Source organism: Piliocolobus tephrosceles, chromosome 19 (genome assembly GCF_002776525.5).
Source record: "Piliocolobus tephrosceles isolate RC106 chromosome 19, ASM277652v3, whole genome shotgun sequence".
In the NCBI taxonomy this organism is placed as follows: Eukaryota; Metazoa; Chordata; class Mammalia; order Primates; family Cercopithecidae; genus Piliocolobus; species Piliocolobus tephrosceles.
The window spans coordinates 14185257-14207049 of NC_045452.1; the positions used below are offsets into that span (position 1 = coordinate 14185257).

The 21793-nt window shown below is 45.1% G+C and overlaps 1 protein-coding gene across 3 annotated transcripts in view; it reads right to left on the minus strand.

The window, feature by feature from the left end:
* Positions 1–2824: 2824 nt before the first annotated feature.
* Positions 2825–21793, minus strand: part of LOC116418537 (protein SFI1 homolog) — a 64896-nt gene continuing 45927 nt past the window's right edge. For all 3 annotated transcript variants that reach the window (XM_031934636.1, XM_031934637.1, XM_031934638.1), the window contains 7 exons: positions 19031–19187; positions 16574–16735; positions 13452–13522; positions 11254–11346; positions 8434–8531; positions 7289–7355; positions 2825–3009 (listed from right to left, as the gene is read on the minus strand). In XM_031934636.1, coding sequence (XP_031790496.1) covers positions 2830–3009; positions 7289–7355; positions 8434–8531; positions 11254–11346; positions 13452–13522; positions 16574–16735; positions 19031–19187 — 828 coding nt within the window. In that variant the 3' untranslated portion in view covers positions 2825–2829. The remainder of the gene's footprint in view (positions 3010–7288; positions 7356–8433; positions 8532–11253; positions 11347–13451; positions 13523–16573; positions 16736–19030; positions 19188–21793) is intronic.

Genomic DNA, 21793 nt, shown 5'->3' on the forward strand with positions numbered 1-21793 from the left:
TGGCTATACCCTGTCTCCAAGTCACCCTCCGCCCTTTTTCTCCAGAGCGATAGCGCTAAAACCACCCAAAACTGCTCCCTAGCAAAAAGTCCCTTAAAGGCTCCTCTTGGCTATTTTGAAGGTACTTTTAATTTTTGGTTCTCACAGCATACAAAATACAAAAAAAGAATAGAACCAAGCATGGCTACTTGTTAGTAAAAAAAGAAAGGGGTACTGTGTGTGTGTGTTTTAAGTACTGAAGCCATTTTTTTTTTTTTTTTGAGATGGAATCTTGCTCTGTTGCCCAGGTTGGAGTGCAGTGGTGCGATCTTGGCTCACTGCAACCTCCATCTCCTAGGTTCAAGTGATTCTCCTGCCTCAGCCTCCCGAGTAGCTGGGATGTGTGCCACCACACCTGGCCAATTTTTGTATTTTTAGTAGAGATGGGGTTTTGCCATGTTGGTCAGACTGGTCTCGAACTTCTGACCTCAGGTGATCTGCCTGCCTCAGCTTCCCAAAGTACTGGGATTACAGGTGTGAGCCACCACATCCAGCCTGAAGCCAGCTATTTTTTGAAGGAATCTTATACCAGCCCACAATATAGGACCTAGGTAAAGGCAAAGCTGCTCTGTCTGCAGAAGCTGGAAGAGACAAGAGTTGTCCTTTCGTCAGCCTCTATTCCCCATGGCCACCACCTAAAACCATCTCCCTGGACTTCATGCTAAGGAACCCAGAGTTTTGGCTAATCTCAAACTAGCATTCAAAACCCTCCAGATGGATAGATGGACAATAAATTAATTAATTAACTTATTTATGTATTTATTTATTTATTTATTTCGAGATGGAGTCTCACTCTGTTGTCCAAGGCTGGAGTGCAGTGGCGCCATCTCAACTCACTGTAACCTCTGCCTCCTGGGTTAAAGCGATTCTTGTGCCTTAGCCTCCAGAGTAGCTCGGATTACAAGCATGCGCCACCACACCCTGCTAATTTTTGTATTTTTAGTAGAGACAGGGTTTCACCATGTTGGCCAGGCTGGTCTGAAACTCCTGACCTCAAATGATCCACCCACCTCGGCCTCCCAGAGTGCTGCGATTACAGGCATAAGCCACCGCACATGGCCTGAAATTCTCCAGATTTAAGATGACTGCAACTTCTCCCAATGCATGCCCCTCCATCTCACCCCTCTGTACTAAGATAAAGTACACTGAACTTAAGGTAATTTCCAAAACTGTCACTTTACTAGTTCCATGCACCTGCTCAAATATCTGTTGAATATCTATCTATAGGGTCAGCCCAATCCCTTCAGTCTGGGCCTCCCCATCTTGCCCACTCCAGCCACCATCCTCACCCTCTCACTCACAGGAAGCCTCTCCCAGATACTTCCATGCTCAACCTCCCTCGACACTAGCTCTGAGCGCTGGAAGAACTTGTGGCTGACATGACTGGGGACCATGGATCTATTCTCTTGAGTTAGTTCTCAGTTGTTTCTTGCATGTCAATCTTATCTCCTCACAAAAATTTCACCCTCCTACAAAGTCATCAAAAAGCTCTTCCTCTTGATCAAGAAGAAAGCACCTGGACTTTGGAACTGGAGATTTGAATTTAAACCCTGGCTGTGCCACTTACTAGCTGTGTTACCACTTATCATTTTGAACATGATCTCTCAGGATGGCTGTGAAAAGGAAATTATTAATGAAGATAATGATGCCATGGGCAGAATGAGTTTGTTTTCTGTCTTCCATCACACAATGGCAGACATACAGTTAGTGATTATAATTTCTTCATTACAGACCGGGCGTGGTGGCTCATGCCAGTAATCCCAGCACTTTGGGAGGCCAAGGTGGGCGGATCACAAGGTCAGGAGTTCGAGACCAGCCTGGCCAACATGGTGAAGCCCTGTTTCTACTAAAGATACAAAAAATTAGCTGGGCATGTGGCGCACACCTGTAATCACAGCTACTTGGGAGGCTGAGGCAGGAGAACTGCTTGAACCCAGGATGTGAAATTTGCCGTGAGTTGAGATCATGCCATTGCACACCAGCCTGGACGAGACTCCATCTCAAAAATGAATAAATAAATAATAATTTCTTCCTTATGTCCCACCACATACTAAGAACTTGCTGTGGGCAAGTTTGCCCCTTGTGGGAACTAAAAAGATGTAGCTCTGCTCCTTGAGCTTTCTAATTTTTTTTTTTTTGAGACAGAGTCTTGCCTTGTTACCCAGGCTAGAATGCAATGGCACAATCTTGACTCACTGCAACCTCTGCCTCCTGGGTTCAAGCAATTCTACTGCCTCATCCTCCTAAGTAGCTGAGATTACAGGCATATGCCACCACTGCAGGCTAATTTTTGTATCTTTAGTAGAGATGGGGTTTCACCATGTTGGCCAGGCTGGTCTTGAATTCCTGACCTTGTGATTGGCCTGCCCTGGCCTTCTGAAGTGCTGGGATTACAGGCGTGAGCCACCGCGCCCGGCCTGACCTTTGTAGTTTTGTTGATGACTGTAATTTCAAGACTTCAAAAAGCCAGGTTTAGCAGAATAGGAATGAAGTGTTTCAGGGAAATGACAGTCAAGAATGTCTGCCAAGGTGATGCAAGGTCCTACCATGCTCTGATCCGGAAAGCTAATGGGCTGCTTTAATGGAGCTCTCAGTGGCTAATGATGAAACAGGCTGTTTTGAAAGCCCTTGCAATAAAGATGGACAAAAGATTTCCCAGGGGAAATACTATCTTGTCTTTTCCTGCTAAATGAAATCAATGAGCCTACATTATTGAAAATCCAGGAAGTACTAGGGCCTGGGGTCTGGGAAGCAGAAAAGCACAGCAAATGGGCTGCGTGATTGGCAGAGTTAGATTTGAGACACCTGCCCCAGTGCAGACAGGAGCTGAGCAGCATACCTGTGGAAACGTGTTGCTCTTGCATTGAGGACACTGTCCTGCTGGCGCCATCGCCAGAGTCTCTTCCACGTGTGGAAGGCAGCAGGCAGGGTTCTCTGCTGGAAATGACCATCCGCTCTGGCCTGTAGCAGCTGAAGTAAAACAAAGAATGACCATTGCACTTAACTTTTTTTTTTTTTTAAATATCACCTTTCAGGGTTACACTCTTGTGGGAGGATTGCTTCCTATATAATAAAAATGAGAACAAGATGAAAATTATTATCTTTGCCAATATGCTAGAAGAAAAATGAAAGAGGTGAAAAAATTTTCACTTAAACAGTGGTTAAACATTCCTACAAATACATACACACACTCTCTCTCTCTCTCTCTTCCCCATGGCTTCGGTGTTCATACCCATTGCCTGTTTCACTGTCTGTTAGCATTCGACTCACTGATATGTATGGGGTTTTCAAACCTAAACAATTTATTAGTCCTTTGTCACGTGTTATAAATCTAAATATTTCCCCACTCCATAATACTTATCTTTTGATTTTGTTTATAGTGTTTGTCATACACATTTATGTAATTATAAGTGTCTACTATTTTACTGATACATCAGTAGGTAAGACAGACAATGGACGTAAGAATACACTGTATATGCCTCCATGATCCAAAACTTGGGGGGAAAAAGCATATATGCATGTGTAGAGGATTTTTTTTTTTTAAGACAGTCTCACTCTGTTGCCAGGCTGGAGTGCAGTGGCACAATCTCAGCTCACTGCAACCTCCGCCTCCTGGGTTCAAGCGATTCTCCTGCCTCAGCCTCCCAAGTACCTGGGACTACAAGGCACGTGCCACCACACCCAGCTACTTTTTGTACTTTTTAGTAGAGACGGGGTTTCAACACGTTGACCAGAATGGTCCTGATACCCTGACCTCACGATCCGCCTGCCTTGGCCTCCCAAAGTGCTGGGATTACAGGTGTGAGCCACCATACCCGGCCAACATGTGTAAAGGTTTTAAAAACATGGCTACAAATTCTTTGATCTTCCTTCACGGAGAAGTGATCTATGTTCCCTCCCCTTGCATCTGGCTGGGATAGTGACTGCTCCGACCAATAGGGCATGGTAAAAGTGACACTATGTGAGTTCTGAGGCTATATAAAGAGCCACAGAGCTTCTGACTTGTTCTGGAACACTCATTTTGAAGCCCTGATGGCTGACTACCCCAAGGCCACCATGCTGCAAGGAAGCCCAAGCCTCACAAAGAGGTCGTATACAGTTTCTCTGGCTAACATTCCCAGTTAAGCCCAGTCTTTGAGTCATTCTAGTCCAGGATCTAGAGACGTATGAAGAAACTTCTAGATGATTCTCACCCCTTGCCATTAGAATCTTTTCAGCTGAGACTGATTTTGGAGCAGAAACCAACCATTCCCATAATGTTCTGTCTCAATCTTTGAGAATCCATAAAGCATAATAGAATGGTTGTTGTCTTATACCACTGAATTTGGGGTGATTTTTTACACAGCAATAGATAACTGGATCAGTATGCGTATGTATGTGTATGTGAAAAGACGGGTACATACACTCCTACCCCCACAGAGGAAGAGAGATACCAGCTTTACCCATTAAATGTCATGAATGGTTTCATTTTTTCTTCTTTATGTCTTTTTATACTTCCTAAATTATCTATAATATCTACACATTGCTTTTCTTTCTTTTTTTTTTTCTTAATGGGCATTTTCAAATGTAAGCAAAAGTAGAAGCTGACAGTATAATGAATACCTATGACCCTACCACCCAGCTTCAACAGTTAGCAAACAATTCGCCATTCTGCAGAGCACCATCCTTTGGTATTCGTGGGGGACTGGTTCCAGGGTCCCTCTCAGATACCAAAATCCATGGATACTCAAGTCTCTTATATAAAATGGTATAGCAGGCCAGGTGCAGTGGCTCACGCCTGTACTCCCAGCACTTTGGGAGACCAAGGCAGGCAGAGCTCAGGAGTTTGAGACCAGCCTGGGTAACATGGCGACACCCCACCTCTACAAAAAAATTACAAAAATTAGCTGGGCATGGTAGCTTGCACCTGTAGTCCCAGCTACTTGGGAGGCTGAGACAGGAGAATCGCTTGAACCTGGGGAGAGTGAAGCTGCAGTGAGCCAAGATCATGCCACTGTACTCCAGCCTCGGTGACAAAGTGAGACCTGTCTCAAAAACAAAATAAAACAAAAAACTAACAACAACAACAAAAAATTGATGTGGCATCTGCATATAACCTAGGTGATCCTCCTGTATACATCTCTAGATTATTCATAATACCTAACACGATGTAAATGCTATGTAAATAGTTGTTATACTATATTGTTTATATATTGTTTAGGGACTACGGACAAGAAAAAAAGGTCTGTATATGTTCAGTACAGACACAACCATTCTTTTTTTCCCTGAATATTTTTTATCCATGGTTGGTTGAATCCATGGATGTGGAACCCACAGATACAGAGGGCTGACTGTATGTTACTTTTTCAAAAGGAAGAAACCCACAAAAAATAATATTTTTATCTTGTCTAAGAATAGAAAGAACTGACATGCTCCTGGGATACCTATACCAAGAGGTGATATTCAGATTGTTAGCTAAAGGTTTAGGAATGACTAAGCAGTGCTCTTCTTATTTTTCAGACCTGCTACACCTTTGAAAGCAGGCCATGCTAGATCAGCGTGAGAGATGAAAATGCTGACCCCAGACTGTCTGCCAGTGTTGGGCCCCTGTGTCAAGGGGAGTGCTCGTTTTCCAGGAAGGAAATAAAAGAGACCCTCAGCTTTCCACTTTGAATAAATACAACCTTTCAACTCTGACACTCAGTCTTTTTCTGAAAGGCTTTCCTACATTCTGGTGAACTTGCATTACTTGAACTTAAGATAATAAGTGGCAATGTCTTTTTAAAGCCAGTAACATAATCCAAAGGCATGTCAAAGAATGCAGTGACTCTAGCATTTCCTAAGTGTGGGAGGCAAGAGTGACGCAAAAAGAGGCCATGCCCTACAGCATCCAAGCTCTACCAATTGATATCATCCTTGGAAAAAAGCTCTGAAGAAATCAACGGCAGTTCATTTGTTGGTCTGTGCATTCATTCATCCAAATATTAGCACATACCCCATGCCAAGCACTGTGTCGGACTAAGGAGGAAAAAGGGACAGGCTGTACTCTAAAGGACTTCACAGCCTGTGAGGAAAGAGAAGCCAGTGAACAACCACGAGATGAATATTCTGATAAAGCCATGCCTCAGGGGTAGGGGTGGAGGTGGACTGGCCTGGAGGAGGAGGTGACATCTGAGCTGGAAAGGAGTGTGAAATTGAGAACTGGAGGTACAAAGAGAAGCAGAAGAGAGAAGCAGGAGAACACAGAGGACCTTTAAGGAAGCACTGGCAGCTTAACCCGTCAGGGTGCAGTTGTGAAGGAACAGAGTGGCAACAGGAAAGGGGAGAGAAACAGACAGGAACCAGCTCCCAAAGGAGTTTGTAGGCCTTGCTAAAAATTTGGATTCTATCCCCAAACTATAGGGAACTAGCTAACAGGTGAATTCAAAGATTCGCCTCTTAGACTCCAGCAGAAGATGGAGGTATGGGTAGGGTGGGCAGCATGAAAATAACTGGGAGGAGTTTGGTTTGTGTCTTCCTCTGTTACACTCCAGAGATGACCAAAAAGGGGGCACTTCTCACAATGGCAGACACCATCAATTGAACCCTTTCCCAGTGAGTGTCAACATGGCCTTGAAATCCTTCTCAGTTCAACATTCCAGAAGGTACTCTCAACTGGCAGAATGGGCTTGTAAGGTCACACTTATTTGTCACCCTGGTGCTAACGCATGAGCCCTGGGAGAGCAGGAATTTTGTTGACTTTATATCACGGTTGTATCCTCAGTGCTTAGTGCAGTGTCTGAGGCACAGCAGTTGCTCGGTAAGTATTTCTTAAATTGAATGAATCTATCTTTCTCAATCTGCCTTTACTTATTTGTGGTCCTGACCTCACATCCTCCACCTCCGGGGACACGTGTCTCACACTGTTTAGTACTGGGATGCAGCACTTACGCTCTGCACCTCTCTGTGTATCTCTTGCAGGTCCCACTGGGTGATGGGCTGGCTAACTCAGAGACTAAATGAATTTGAATAATGATGTGAATGGCTGATAAGAGCTCAGTACTTTCAGAGAGAACTTGTATTTTCATAGCAGATAAGAAATGGGAATTACGCAGACTTTCTGATATCAGAGGTGGAAACTGGAAGAAATGCCTTTGAGCTTTTTCAACACCCTATCTTCCAAAGAAGAATGACAAGACTTCTTGGCATAGGTCTTTTCCAAGAATCTTTCCAAAGCAAATGGGTCCAAGAATGTAAGCCAGGAGAGCATCTGCTAAAAAGTACTCCATACCTGCTTGTACTGCCTCTTCTGAGTATACTGTAGCCACAATTTGATACACTTACACATCAGTACTATCCTGAAACAAAAGGAAGAACATCACGTTTTTAAAACTTTATTTTAAGGCAGGTAAATCGGGGTACAGTTACTTCCTGTGAGTTAAAGGCACCCCATGGGCTTCTTAGTTTCATTCTAGGAGAGAGGGCAATAAGAACCTGGTATCTAATGTAACATCTGTCAACCTCTGATTCTGGACTGTGGATTGCCTACAATGTTGACAACTTTCTTGTGAAACCTAATTAGGCCACCAAAAGCACAGTCGCTCTGGAGTTTAGGGAGTATGTATGAAGCCCCCCGGACATCCTGAACTTTCTGGTTTCATGGCCAAAGTCTGGGGGTCCATGACATGTTGCCTCTCACACTAGGGTTTGTGAACCAGGGTTTGGAATAACATGTCTTGATAACTCTCAATGAGTCAGTTAATTATTGGAATTCTAACTCATTAAAAAATGCTTCAAAATTGGACCTAAACTATGCAAATTAAGTTGATTATACTGTGCAGGGAGGGAAAGGGGAGAGCAAAGAAAGGGAGGACATGTGAAACATTTCTGGCAGCAAGAAAGTTCATACTTCCTTGCTCTGCAGAGTAAGATCTTACTCCTACTTGTAGGGAGGGGACCAGGCAACTTTTATTTTTCCCTTTATACTTTCCACCCTATACATTCTGAGTTTTCCTCACAGAAATGTAGTGTTTTATTTATTTTAACTGAATGACTAGCGCTAAAATATTGACAACATTCCCTGCACACTTTAAGACCGAGTCACAAATGTCCCTGACCCTTCTCTTTAACACTAGTAATGCATGAATTCTAACTTGTGAACATATTGATGCTGGTAGGACCAAGGCAGTGAGCGACCAGGCACATACTTCCGACTATGGTGGCCAAGAACTGATGCACATATGCTTATTCTATCTCCCATCTGATCAGCCAAAATCCCAAATTCAGGAACAAACGGTTTACAGCAGGACCTCCACCCCAGCAGGCCTTTCTGAATCTGCCACACTAACTCATAGAAGGGCAAGCGATTACTCCTGGAAAACAGTAAGTCAGAGGCACAAAGTCCCTGAGAGCCAGCGATGAAGCCAGAGTCCCTACCTGTAGTGGTCCCAGGCAGCACGCAGTAAGGGGAGCTGCTCTCTTTCCTTTTTCTCCTCAATCTGAGACTGCCAGAGGTTCCAGAACCTGTGCAGCAGCTAAAGCATAGTAGGAAGAAAATGGAAATTTACTGAGATGAAAGGTAAAACAGTGAATCCTTACTCCAACAGACTGTGAGCTCCCCCAAAGCAGGAATTACCTCAGTTAGGAGCAGCCAACATACATTGGGCATACAAATCAATGATGGCTGAACTATAGAGCTATTCTGGGCCAACATAAAAGGCAAAAAGATGGTTCTTCCAGTCTATGGAAATCTAGATGAAGCTATTCCTAATCTCACAGAAGACAAGGACATTTTGGAAAGTCATTTTGGAAATTAAAACTGATTTTATTGCATATTCCTACCTATGAAGTAGTCTTGCATAAATGTTTAATTTCAATCTAAACAAGTCCTTAGATGTAATGATTATAGGAACCATGTAGACTAAAGGAAAATTAAATGATATCAAAAGGAAACAATCAGACAAATCAAGAACATAAAACATTGTGCCGGGTGTGGTGGCTCACACCTGTAATCTCAGCACTTTGGGAGGCCGAGGTGGGCGGAACTGAGTTCTCAGGAGTTTAAGACCAGCCTGACCAACATGGAGAAACCCTGTCTCTACTAAAAATACAAAATTAGCCGGGCGTGGTGGCACATGCCTGTAATCCCAGCTACTTGGGAGGCTGAGGCAGGAGAATCGCTTAAACCCAGGAGGTGGAGGTTGCAGTAAGCCGAGATCGCACGATTGCACTCCAGCCTGGGCAACAAGAGTGAAACTCCATCTCAAAACAACCAAAAAGAAAAAAGAAAAAAAAGAAAAAAACACAAACAAAAACAAACAAAAACCCCACAATAACATTCTACAAGGCTAGGCATGGTGGTGTGCACCTGTAGTCCTAGCTCCTCAGGAGGCTGAGGCAGGATATTCTCTTGAGCCCAGGACGATGAGGCTACAATGACCTATGATCGCACCACTGCACTCTAGCCTGGATGACAGAGCGAGACCCTGTCTCTAAAAAGAATTATTATAATAAAAAATAAATTGTATATACAAAATAACCGGCCTGTCCTTTTTTTTAAAAAAGGCAATCATTTAAAAAAGTATACATTATGCTAAGTGAAATAAGCCAGTTGCAAAAGGACAAATACTGTATGATTACACCTATGAGGTCTCTAGAATAATCAAGTTTATAGAGACAGAAAGTGGAATGGTGGTTTCCAGGGGCTGAGGAAAGAGGAAATGGGTACAGAGTTTCAGTTTTGCAAGATGAAAAAGTTCTAGAGATGAATAGTGATGATGATTGCACAATGAGGATGTGCATGCCACTGAACTGTACACTTAAAAATGGTTAAGATGATAAAGTTTAACTGATCCTGTGATCCCAGCTACTTGGGAGGCTGAGACATGAGAACTGCTTGAACTTGGGAGGCAGAGGTTGCAGTGAGTCGAGATCACACCACTGCAGCTGCCCGGGCGACAGAGCAAGACCCTGTCTCAAAATAAATAAATAAATAAATAAAGTGTATTTGGGTTGGGTACAGTGGCTCACACCTGTAATCCCAGCACTTTGAGAGGCTAAGGTGGGCAGATCACTTGAGCCCAGGAGTTTGAGACCAGCCTAGGCAACACAGTGGGACCCCGTTTCTACAAAAAATACAAAAATTAGCTGGGTGTGGTGGCTTACAGCTCTAGTCCCAACTACTTGGGAGGCTGAGGCAGGAGGATCACCTGAGCCTGGGAGGCTGAGGCTGCAGTTAGCCACTGCACTACAGCCTGGGTAACAGAACAACACCCTGCCTCTAAATAAGCAGAGAAAGAAAGTGTGTTTATATCACTACATCCCCTAGGTCAAGGTTAAAATCCACAGTCTCTGAACTTTGAGTCAACTACCCATTTTCTTAGCAAACGGATAAAAAAAAAATGGGATCAAACAAGGCAAAAACAAGAGTTTTTCTATCAGTAGGTAGGGATTACCAAGGAAAATGCACACTAAAGAGGCCGAGCACAGTGGCTCATGCCTGTAATCCCAGCACTTTGGGAGGCTGAGGCAGGCGGATCATCTGAAGTCAGGAGTTCGAGACCAGCCTGGCCAACATGGTGAAACCTCATCTCTACTACAAATACAAAAATTAGCCAGGTGTGGTGGTGCACGCCTGTAATTCCAGCTACTCGGGAGGCTGAGGCAGGAGAATCGCTTGAACCTCAGAGGCGGAGGCTGCAGTGAGCTTAGACCGTGCCACTGCACTCCAGCCTGGGAAACAGAGAAAGACTCTGTAAAAAAAAAAAAAAAAAAAAGAGAGAGAGAAAGAAAATGCAAACTAAGGTTTTCGAGTTGATAGTCTGGACAAATCTTGAAGCACAAAAGTCTTTTTAAAAAGAGTTCTGCTCGCCGGGTGCGGTGGCTCAAGACTGTAATCCCAGCACTTTGGGAGGCCGAGATGGGCAGATCACGAGGTCAGGAGATCGAGACCATCCTGGCTAACATGGTGAAACCCCGTCTCTACTAAAAAAATACAAAAAACTAGCCGGGCGAGGTGGCGGGAGCCTGTAGTCCCAGCTACTCGGGATGCTGAGGCAGGAGAATGGCGTGAACCCGGGAGGCGGAGCTTGCAGTGAGCTGAGATCCGGCCACTGCACTCCAGCCTGGGCAACAGAGCGAGACTCCGTCTCAAAAAAAAAAAAAAAAGGGAGTTCTGCTTAATTTGGCAAGACTGAAAAAAGAGCAAGAAAGAATGGCCATCAGGAGAGGTCCCTTGACACAGACAACAACCCTCACCGTGACACCATGCTGCCGGTGAGCGAGATTCCTTCTTATTTGCTGGAGATGGGCGTGGGTCACATTGTCTTTTAGGGCTCTAAAGCAAAAATACTGTGCAAAGAAAGGACACAATTGATTACAAGGACTGGAATCAGTAGAGTCTGTAAACCAAGAGCAGGTGAAGGCAGACCGCGCCTCAAATGAGGGGAGAGAAGCGTGGTCACAGCTTCTCATAGCTGTTATTTCCCTGAGTGTGTTTCTCTACTTTGAGATTCACCTGGGAGTCTAACACAAGCCAGCCTGCACAGCAGGCACTTAATAAATATTTGCTGAACCCTCCCTGCTGTCTATCTATACTACACAAGAACAAACACACCCACACCAGGAGAGAACCCCATGATCCACATGACAATTCTACAGACCAAGGTAAACATCAACTGTTGCCTGTCAGAAAAAGACAGACGTTTTGTCCGTGGTGGTTTTGTGTTTTTGTTTTTTTCCCATATGGGCTCAGTGCGTACGTTTATATGATTATAAATGCAGTGCTGCTAAAATGGAAGAAGGAATCTTTAGTGAAAGGAAGGGCTGGGGTTGGGCCAGGATGGACCTGGATCCAGCTCCATCAATAAAGCCTAAAAGGCCAGGTGCAGTGGCTCACACCTGTAATCCCAACACTTTAGGATGCTGAGGCAGGAGGACTGCTTGAGCACAGGAGTTCAAGACCAGCCTGGCCAACAGAGGGAGACTCTGTACAAAAAACTAAAAAATTAGGCCTGGCACCTGTAATCCCAGCACTTTGGGAGGCTGAGGTGGGTGGATCACGAGGCCAGGAGATCGAGACCATCTTGGCTAACACGGTGAAACCCTGTCTCTACTAAAAATACAAAAAACTGGCTCAAGCCTGTAATCCCAGCACTTTGGGAGGCTGAGACGGGCGGATCACGAGGTCAGGAGATCGAGACCATCCTGGCTAACACGGTGAAACCCCGTCTCTACTAAAAAAATACAAAAAACTAGCCAGGCGAGGTGGCGGGCGCCTGTAGTCCCAGCTACTCGGGAGGCTGAGGCAGGAGAATGGCGTGAACCTGGGAGGCGGAGCTTGCAGTGAGCTGAGATCCGGCCACTGCAATGCAGCCCAGGTGACAGAGCGAGACTCTGTCTCAAAAAAAAAAAAACAAAACAAAAAACTAGCTGGGCACAGTGGCGGGCACCTATAGTCCCAGCAACTCGGGATGCTGACGCAGGAGAATGGCGTGAACCCAGGAGAATGGTGTGAACCCCGGAGGCAGAGCTTGCAGTGAGCCGAGATCACGCCACTGTACTCCAGCCTGGGAGACAGAGCAAGACTCTGTCTCAAAAAAAAAAAATCTAAAAAATTAGTTAGGCATGGTAGCATGTGCCTGTGGTCCCAGCTACTTGGGAGGCTGAGGTGGAAGGATCACTTGAGTCCAGGAGTTCAAGGCTGCAGCAAGCAACGATTGTAACATGGTACTTCAGCCTGGGTGACAGAGGAGACCCTATCTCTAATAATAATAATAACGCCTCAACACTGGGCATGGTGGCACAGGCCTATAGTCCCAGCTACTTAGGAGGCTGAGGTGGGAGGATTGCTTGAGCCCAGAAGTTTGAATCTAGCCTGGACAACATAGTGAGATTCCATCCCTAAAAAATAATAATGCCTCACAAATTGGCTAAGCAAAGCTGATTTGCCCATATTTCCCCAAGCCTTAGGCTTCAATTTTCTGAGACAGAAGTGAAGATATCAGACTGGATTAGGGGTTTTCGTACTGTGCTTTGTGGAGCCCCACAGGCTCCTGAAAACATTCGAAGACCACCTCGTATAGCAAGGGAAGGGAACGGTAGCAGGTAGAACAGGGACTGACTCCCTGACATGGTTCAACCACAGCATGGTCACTCTGACCTATTTCATAGATGGGGCTTCCGCCACTCAAAAGGGGTTTTTCCCATGTAAAAAGAAAGCTCAGGACTAAATCTCTGAGGTTCCTTTATAGCTCCAAACCCCTCTGACCCTACACCATTAGCACCTGTAATTCAAAATGAAAACAGGGACACCTACAATGAAAGGAGGGTTTCATGACTAAAACTGACCCACAGCTGACTGTGTTTAATGAAGGTGATAGGGGTCAGGGTACCCCAAGAGTGGATACCCAAGCAAGGCTGCTGAGTGGAGCCATGCCAGGATGCAGGGCTCTTACCAGCTGGCTGTGCCTGTGGTGCTCTTCTGCCATCTCACACTGGGCAGCTTCTTCTGCACACAGCAGCATGTCTGCCAGGAAGTGAAGGCCTCCAGTCTCAACAAGGTTCTGGCCCCTAAACAGTGCATTCTCAGCAAGCCACCTGAAGGGCCGTGGCTATCAGGGATAACACACATGCCAGGTGGGCTGAGGTCCACTTCTGTCTACTCCTGATGACCCAAGGAAGCAGTGGGCAAAGGGAAACCCCGTCAGTTACTGATCAAACATCTGGTCTTGCACTCCTCCCCTTGAATGCTCATGAGATGAGAGGCAAAAAATACCTGAGATAAACTGCTACCAATTTCAGTAAACATTTAGAAATCACCATATCTAAAGCAGAATCTGCTCCTGTTTCTGTAATCACTGTTTTGGCATCACAATCCAGTCAGATGTTTGAGCTCAAAACCTTGGAGTTATTTTCAAACCTTTTCTCCTCCCACTCTCATCTAATCGGTCTCCAAGTCCATCTGCTCTCTTCCTAAATCTCTTGGCTCTCTCCATCCCCTCCTGCTCTTCTGTCCCCACCCCCAACACCCTGCAGTTCATCCGACTCATCCCTTACGTAGACTGGTAAGTGAGCCTCCTCCCATAACTGGTCTCCCACCGGTGCTAGCCTCTCTCCGCTAATCCAGAATTATCCTTTCCAACGCACAAATCTGACTGCATTTCTTTTCTTTTCTTTCTTTTTTTTTTTTTTAAGAGACTGGGCCTCACTCTGTCACCCAGTCTGGAGGGCAAGGGTGCCATCATAGTTCACTGTAGCCTCAAAATCCTGGGTTCAAGCGATCCCCCTAAAGCACTCGGATTACAGGTGTGAGCCACTGCCCCCAGCCTCTTCTCTTCTTAAAAACCTCTGATGCCAGGTGTGATGGTGTGTGCCTGTAGTTCCACCTACTTGGGAGGCTGAGGAGGGAGGATTGCTTAAGTCCAGGAGTTCAAGACTGTAGTAAGCTACCATTGTGCCTGTGAAAGCCACTGCACTCCAGCCTGGGCAACATGTGACCCTGTCTCTAAATTTTAAAAAGTTAAAAAACCTCCAGAGGTTCCTGCATCTACCTTCCCACCATCTATACCTCTACAGCTCACTAGATTCTTGAATGCTTTTCCTCACCTCTAAACCTGCATAAATGTCATTCATTTTTGCCTTTTCCAACCTTCTGCAGTCTTCCCCTAAGACATCAACCTTCCCAACTTCTCATCTCCTATGACTTAAATTCTGCACAAACATTACCTCCTTGGCTGAATCTCCACAGTCGCTCTCACAGGACTTGATACAAACCTTTATGATAGCAGTTATCATGCCATATTTAAAGACCCATTTTCATGTTTATTTTCCCCACTAGACAATGAACTATCATTAATCTGAGCTTCCTCGTATCCAACAATTTAAGCAGGAGTTTACGCAAAGCAAGACTTTGATGAACAAAGAAAATGTGTGGATGAACATCCTAGGCAGTCCAAATTCTTATACTTGGGCACACAGTATGGTAAGGGTAGTGATTAAGAATATGGCTGGGTGGCCAGGCACGGTGGCTCACGTCTGTAATCTCAGCACTTTGGGAGGCCGAGGCGGGTGGATCACCTGAGGTCATCAGGAGTTTGAGACCAGCCTGGCCAACATCTACAAACCCCGTCTCTACTAAAAATACAAAAAAAAAAAAAATTAGCCAGGCATGGTGGTGCATGCCTGTAATCCCAGCTACTTATGGGGCTGAGGCAGGAGAACTACTTGAACCCGGGAGGCGGAGGTTGTGGTGAGCCAAGATTGGGCCATTGCACTCCAGCCTGGGCAGCAAAAGTGAAACTCCATCTTAAAGAAAAAAAGAAGAAAAAAAAAAGCATATGTACACAGGGCTGGACACGGTGGCTCATGCCTGTGATCCTACTACTTTAAGAGGCTGACTGAGGCAAGTGGATCACTTTGGGTCAGGAGTTTGAGACCAGCCTGGCCAACATGGAGAAACCCCATGTCTACTAAAAGCACAAAAATTAGCTGGGCGTGGTGGTGGGCGTCTGTAATCCCAGCTACTCAGGAGGCTGAGACAGGAGAATCGCTTGAACCCGATAGATGGAGGTTGCAGTGAGCTGAGATGGCACCACTGCAATTCAGCCTGGGTGACAGAGCGAGACTCTGTCTCAAAAAAAAAAAAGAGGCTGGGTGTGGTGGCTCATGCCTGCATGCCTGTAATCCCAGCACTTTGGGAGGCTGAGGCAGGTGGATCACCTGAGGTCAGGAGTTCAAGACCAGCCTGGCCAACATGGCGAAACCCCATCTCTACTAAAAATGCAAAAATTAGCCAGGCATGGTGGCACATGCCTGTAATCTCAGCTACTCGGGAGGCTAAGGCAGGAGAATCGCTTGAACTTGGGAGGCAGAGATTGCAGTGAGCCGAGACTGTGCCACTGTACCCCAGCCTGGGTGACAGAGCAAGACTCCATCTCAAAAAAAAAGAATATGTACACAGGAGTTAAAGGCCCAGGTTTTGAAAATCCTGAATCTGCCAATGACTTGTGACTTTAAAATACACTCAAATCCTCTGAATCTGTTTCCTTGTCTGTAGAATGACAATAGTGGCACCTACTCCACAGCACTGCTATGAGGATGAAGCATAGTGTCTGCTACATAGTAAAAGCGCAATAAATGGAAGCTTATGGTCACGGTGACGGTATCACCAAGAAAAAGCCAGTGGTGGCTATTTCCACCACCTAGTGGGTAGAGAAAAGCACTGATATTATAATACCAAAAAATGTTCATCAGGAAAGTGGGATTACCTCTGAGGGAAAAGAAAAAGAATGCAATCAGGGAGAAGCAGATAGGTGTGCTAGCAAGGTTCTATTTTGAAAGTTGGATAATAAGATACATAGTTGTTCATTTTATTATTTTTAAACTATAAATATATAAGTACTCTTTTTATACACAATCCCAATTAAACAAAAAATTTTAAGACTGCCAACAGAGAAAAGGCTGTTTTAAATCATTTGGCAACTGTTTCCCATGTTTCTCATGACTTTCGTTTCACGTGCTGCTGAGCTCCTGCTGTCCTGGCTGAGGCAATGGACAGCCTGGGTATCTGAAAGGATACAGTGTTTCCAGTGAGTAAAGGTGCGCCGCAGGGCCATCTTCCTGGCCAGTTTCTCCACCTGGGCATGGTAGGCATACAAGCTCTGCCTCTGCTCCCAGGCCTGCTGCCAGTCACAGAAGTGTATCTGGAGCACGGTGACATGATGGAATCGCTCAGCCATCTCTGCAACAGAGAAATAACTTAACTGCTGCTCCCTCAAGGTTAGAAGATGAGCTGGAAACATCTTTAAGACAAGCTGAACCCCACTACTGGCGAGAGCAGGGGTTCAAGGGCTACACACACACACACACACACACACAATGCTAAAAGTTTTTTTGTTTTTTTTTTTTTTGAGTTGGAGTGTCGCTCTGTCGCCCAGGCTGGAGTGTAGCAGCGCAATCTCAGCTCACTGCAACCTGTGCCTCCTGGGTTCAAGCGATTCTCCTGCCTGACTCCCGAGTTGCTGGAATTGCAGGCATGCGCCACCACCCCTCGCTGATTTTTCTGTATTTTTAGTGGAGACGGGAGTTTCACCATGTTGGCCGGGCTGGTCTCGAACTCCTGACCTCAGGTGATCTGCCCGCCTCAGCCTCCCACAGTGCTGGGATTCCAGACGTGAGCCACCACGCCCGGCCAAAATACAAGGTTTTTTAAACCTTGAAAGGTCATTAGAAATCCCTGAGTTATAGCTCCTCTCTCCAAGGAAAGAGAAAAGGCCTGATTTTAGGGAGGAGGGTGCTATAAAATCAGTTACATCAAAGGGCTGAGGCTGCTGGTTAGATACTGATAAACAGGAATGATAACTGTTGCTTTCAAAAGGACTGTTTTACTTTTGCTTCTAAACAAATGACTCCTGGATAGGACTTAGAGATTGAGTTAATGACATAAAATTCAGCTGCCATGCTGGCATAGGCTTTTTTGAGCTTTCAGCCAACCTGATCCTGGCTGCCAGCTTCATCTCCTTTTAATGCTAGTCAGATACTGGTCTGATGAGCTAGGGCCAGGGAAGGGGATGGGAATCAGTCCTGGAATTTGAATGCTGTAACTGGAGGCAGGCGTTAGTCTATAGCTTGTCATGCTAAACAGCTTAATGCCTTCACATTCCAGGACTGGGCAACTGGACTGCTGGTCTGGGGTCACTATCCTCCAAAGAACACATTCGAACTCTCCCAAGAGACAGTGTTGGCAGCCTAAGAGATTTCTGCAGCGAGGTTTGGCTGAATGCCAGAGACCCCTAACCCAGTGTCTAGCACAGTGCTTGACTCACTTGGGTATAAACTCAATAAACTGAACTTAAAAAGTGTACCAATGTTCACATTTCTGCGTATTATTACTTCTGAATCTAACTGGGAAACAAAACCATATAAACAATATCCAAAAAACTTGATATCAAAATCACATGCATTTGTATAATTGGAGACAAACAGAAACTCTCCAAATATCTATTAATAGAAGAATGGCTAAGTATATTAAGATAAGCCATCCTATAAAATATGAATAGTTGTTAAAAAAAATAATAACATTCATAGCTGGGCGCAGTGGCTCATGCCTGTAATCTCAGCACTTTGGGAGGCCGAGGCAGGTGGATCACAAGATCAGGAGATCAAGATTCTCCTGGATAGCATGGTGAAACCCCGTCTCTATTAAAAATAAAAAAATCAGCAGGGCACCATGACGGGTGCCTGTAGTCCCATCTTCTCAGGAGGCTGAGGCAGGAGAATGGCATGAACCTGGGAGGCAGAGCTTGCAGTGAGTGGCGATCACGCCACTGCACTCTAGCCTGGGTGACAGAGCAAGCCTCCATCTCAAAAAAAAAAAAAAAAAAATTTATGATAAATAATTAAGATGTAGGAAAATGTTGATTAACTGTGTGGAAAAAAGCAAGATACAAAGCCATAGGTTATCAACATATTAATCAAAATAATTACAATACTTACAGCATAATGAAAACCCTATTTAGATAAAAAATATACAGAAGAGGCTGGGTACAGTGGCTCACGCCTGTAATCCCAGCACTTTGGGAGGCCAAGGCAGGGGGATCACCTGAGGTCAGGAGTTCAAAACCAGCCTGGCCAACGTGGTGAAACCCCATCTTTACTAAAAATACAAAACTTAGCTGGGCGAAGTGGTGGCATCTGTGATCCCAACTACTCGGGAGGCTGAGGCAGAAAATCACTTGAACCCAGGAGGCGGAGGTTGCAGTGAGCTGAGATTGCGCCACTGCACTCCAGCCTGAGCAACAAGAGCAAAACTCTGTCTCTATCTATAGATAGATAGATAAAGATATACAAATGAAAGAAAAGGCCAAAGGGAAATAAATGTGACTCAAGGATGATGTATTTTCCTCCTTAATCTCCTTTTACCAACATTTCTGGAGTAACATCATTATATTACTACTTAGTACAGTAGCAACGGCAGCAGGAGAGTGGAAATTGTGACCAGATCCTCTGTCTCGAGAGCCTGGAGCTTCCTACTCACTATTCTGCTGTCTCTTCACTCTGCGAACTTGCAGGTATTCAAGCCAGGCCTTCAGAAATCTCTGTTTTTGCCAGTGCCGATGGTGTTTCACCGCGGAGACAACCTTCTGTTTCTCCTTCTGGACATACAGGAGCTGTTTCCGCCACTGTGACCAAGCCTGAAAACCAGAGAAGAGGCAATAGTCAAAGGAGAGGTAGGAAAACAGGGTGAAGAACAGGTGGAAAGGGAAAAGAGAAAGACACACACACTGGAAAGGCTGAAATTAGAAACAAGGAAGTGGCAATCCCCTAGCGCGATCATAAGCTATGGGATTGTGGGGTAAAAGGGTCTTTAAGAGGGACATTCTGCTTTCAAAAGTAATTTTTTTCTGGATTAAAAAAAAAAGAAGCAGCAGAAGAAAATCAGCAAGCAGATGCCAGGCACAGTGGCTCACGCCTGTAATCCCAGCATTTTGGGAGGCTGAGGCAGTCAGATCACCTGAGGTCAGGAGTTTGAGACCAGCCTGCCCAACATGGCGAAACCCCATCTCTACTAAAAATACAAAAACTTAGCTAGGCGTAATGGTGGGTGCCTGTAATCCCAGCTACTCAGGAGGTTGAGGCAGGAGAACTGCTTGAACACAGGAGGCGGAGGTTGCAGGGAGCTGAGATCACACCACTGCACTCCGGCCTGGGCGACAGGAGTGACCAACTCAAAACAAAAACAAAAACAAGCAGACAAGGAGCAGAAACAATCCGAGGGGTGACATAATTCATTCAGATTTGGGATAGGGGAGGGTCTGCCTTTTCTTCCAAAGTCAGAGGACGCTTACTGTAAAGTGGTCCTTTTTCAGGCAGAATAGTTCCAGGGATGCCTATCTATAGAAGCTAAGGGTCTACAAGGGTCTATAAATGCACACCCTTAAATCAGTGATAATGCATGTCCTAATCTGAAGATGACTTAGACAAAGATTTCATATCTTTTCTTCAACCTGTCATACCTCTCCTCTCCCTCCTCACAACTGAATACCATCGTTCCCATTTCACTAAGAAATAAAAGCAATCAGAAGAAAATTTCCTCAAGGTCCACCATGTTTAACCACCCACCTGCCCACGGGCTCTGTCTTCTCTCTCTCCTGCTACTCTGCTACTCTGGATAAACCGTCCATCCTCCCACCAAACTCAGTCCCCTCCCAACCCTGTCCCGCTCTGGCTACATCGCATCTTCCTAAGTTTACCGCCTTGGCAGTTGCCCTCTTATAAATCACCAGTTTTCACTCTCTATAGATTTTTGAAATCAGCATATCGATGTGTTATTATTTTCCCCATCCTAAAAAAATTTCTTCAGGATGTAACAACTAAAAGCAATGGGTGACCTTTGATTAGACTATGGAAATGAAAATAGCAATAATAAACAGTTTTAATATGAACTGCATGTTACATATTATCATATCAATATTAAATTTCTTGGAATACAATAATGATATTATGGTTATGTGGGAGACTGCCCTTTATAGGAGATACAAGCTTTAAGATAAACTTTGTGTCTATAATTTTAGAGCAGGTTGAGGCTGCAGTGAGCAGTGATCACACCACTGCACTCTAGTCTGCGCAACAGAGTGAGACCCCATCTCAAAAAAATCAAACCAAACCAAACCAAAAAACCACAATGGGTTAAACTGGGTGAAACACATACAGTATCCACCTTTTCTATGATTTGGTGTTTGTCAAAAATAAAAAGTTGTGGGGGGGAGATTGCCATCACAAAAATACTTTCTGAAAGGAATAAACCAGTGATTCTCAAAGAAAGCAACACCCCTCTCTAGACTAGACCACACTGTGCCACCCAGCTAACACTTTGGTTCTTTCTGTTTCAACCTCCTCAAAAGAGCTATTTTCTAATCTCTCTGTCTACCAGGCAGGCCTTCTTGAGCCCACTCCCACGGCTTACTGAATGAAACTGCTCTTATCAAGTGCATCAGCAATCTCCACGTTGCTCAATCCAAAGGTCAGATTTCAGTCCTCACCTCCCTTGATCTGCCAGAAGTGTCTGACAAAGCCTCCTCCTTCCTTCACCTGGCTTCTGGGATGTGTCCGGGTCCCTGCTTTGTTTCTGTTGCTGACTCCCACCTCTGTGCACCTCGCAGGCTCAGCCCTAGAACCTCTCCTCTAGCTACACTCACTCCCTTTATTTTTTCACACACCCTAGTAGGTTTTTTTTAAAAAAGAGATGGGGTCTATGTTGTCCACGCTGGTCTTTGAACTCCTGGATTCAAGCAATCCTCCCGCCTCAGCCTCCCAAAGTGCTGGGATTTACAGGCATGAGCCACCGCACTCCGCCCACTCTAGTAACTTTACATACCATCTGCCTACTGAGAACTCCTGAATTTCCCAAACGTACCTCCTATCCTGGCCCCAGCCTCAATATTCCACACATATATCCCAATATCCCACTGCTTCCTTAACATATCTTCTTGTGGATATTCAAAAGGCCTATAGGCTGAAGATACAGAGGCCAGAATTGGGCTCCTCCTAATCTCTTCCCATCAACCTGCTTCTCCTGCAGTCTTTCCTATTTCAGTAAATGGCACTCCATTGTTACAATTCCCTAGGCCAAAACTTGGAAGTCATCTTGGACTCTAAAACTTCGTATCTCATCCATACATCTTTTAAAGATGTCGGTTACATCTTTAAAAGATATCCAGAATCCAACTACCGTCTTCTTATCATCTTTGTGCAAAATCTCACCTGGAATTTCGTAATAGCTTCTTACCTGTTCTCCCTG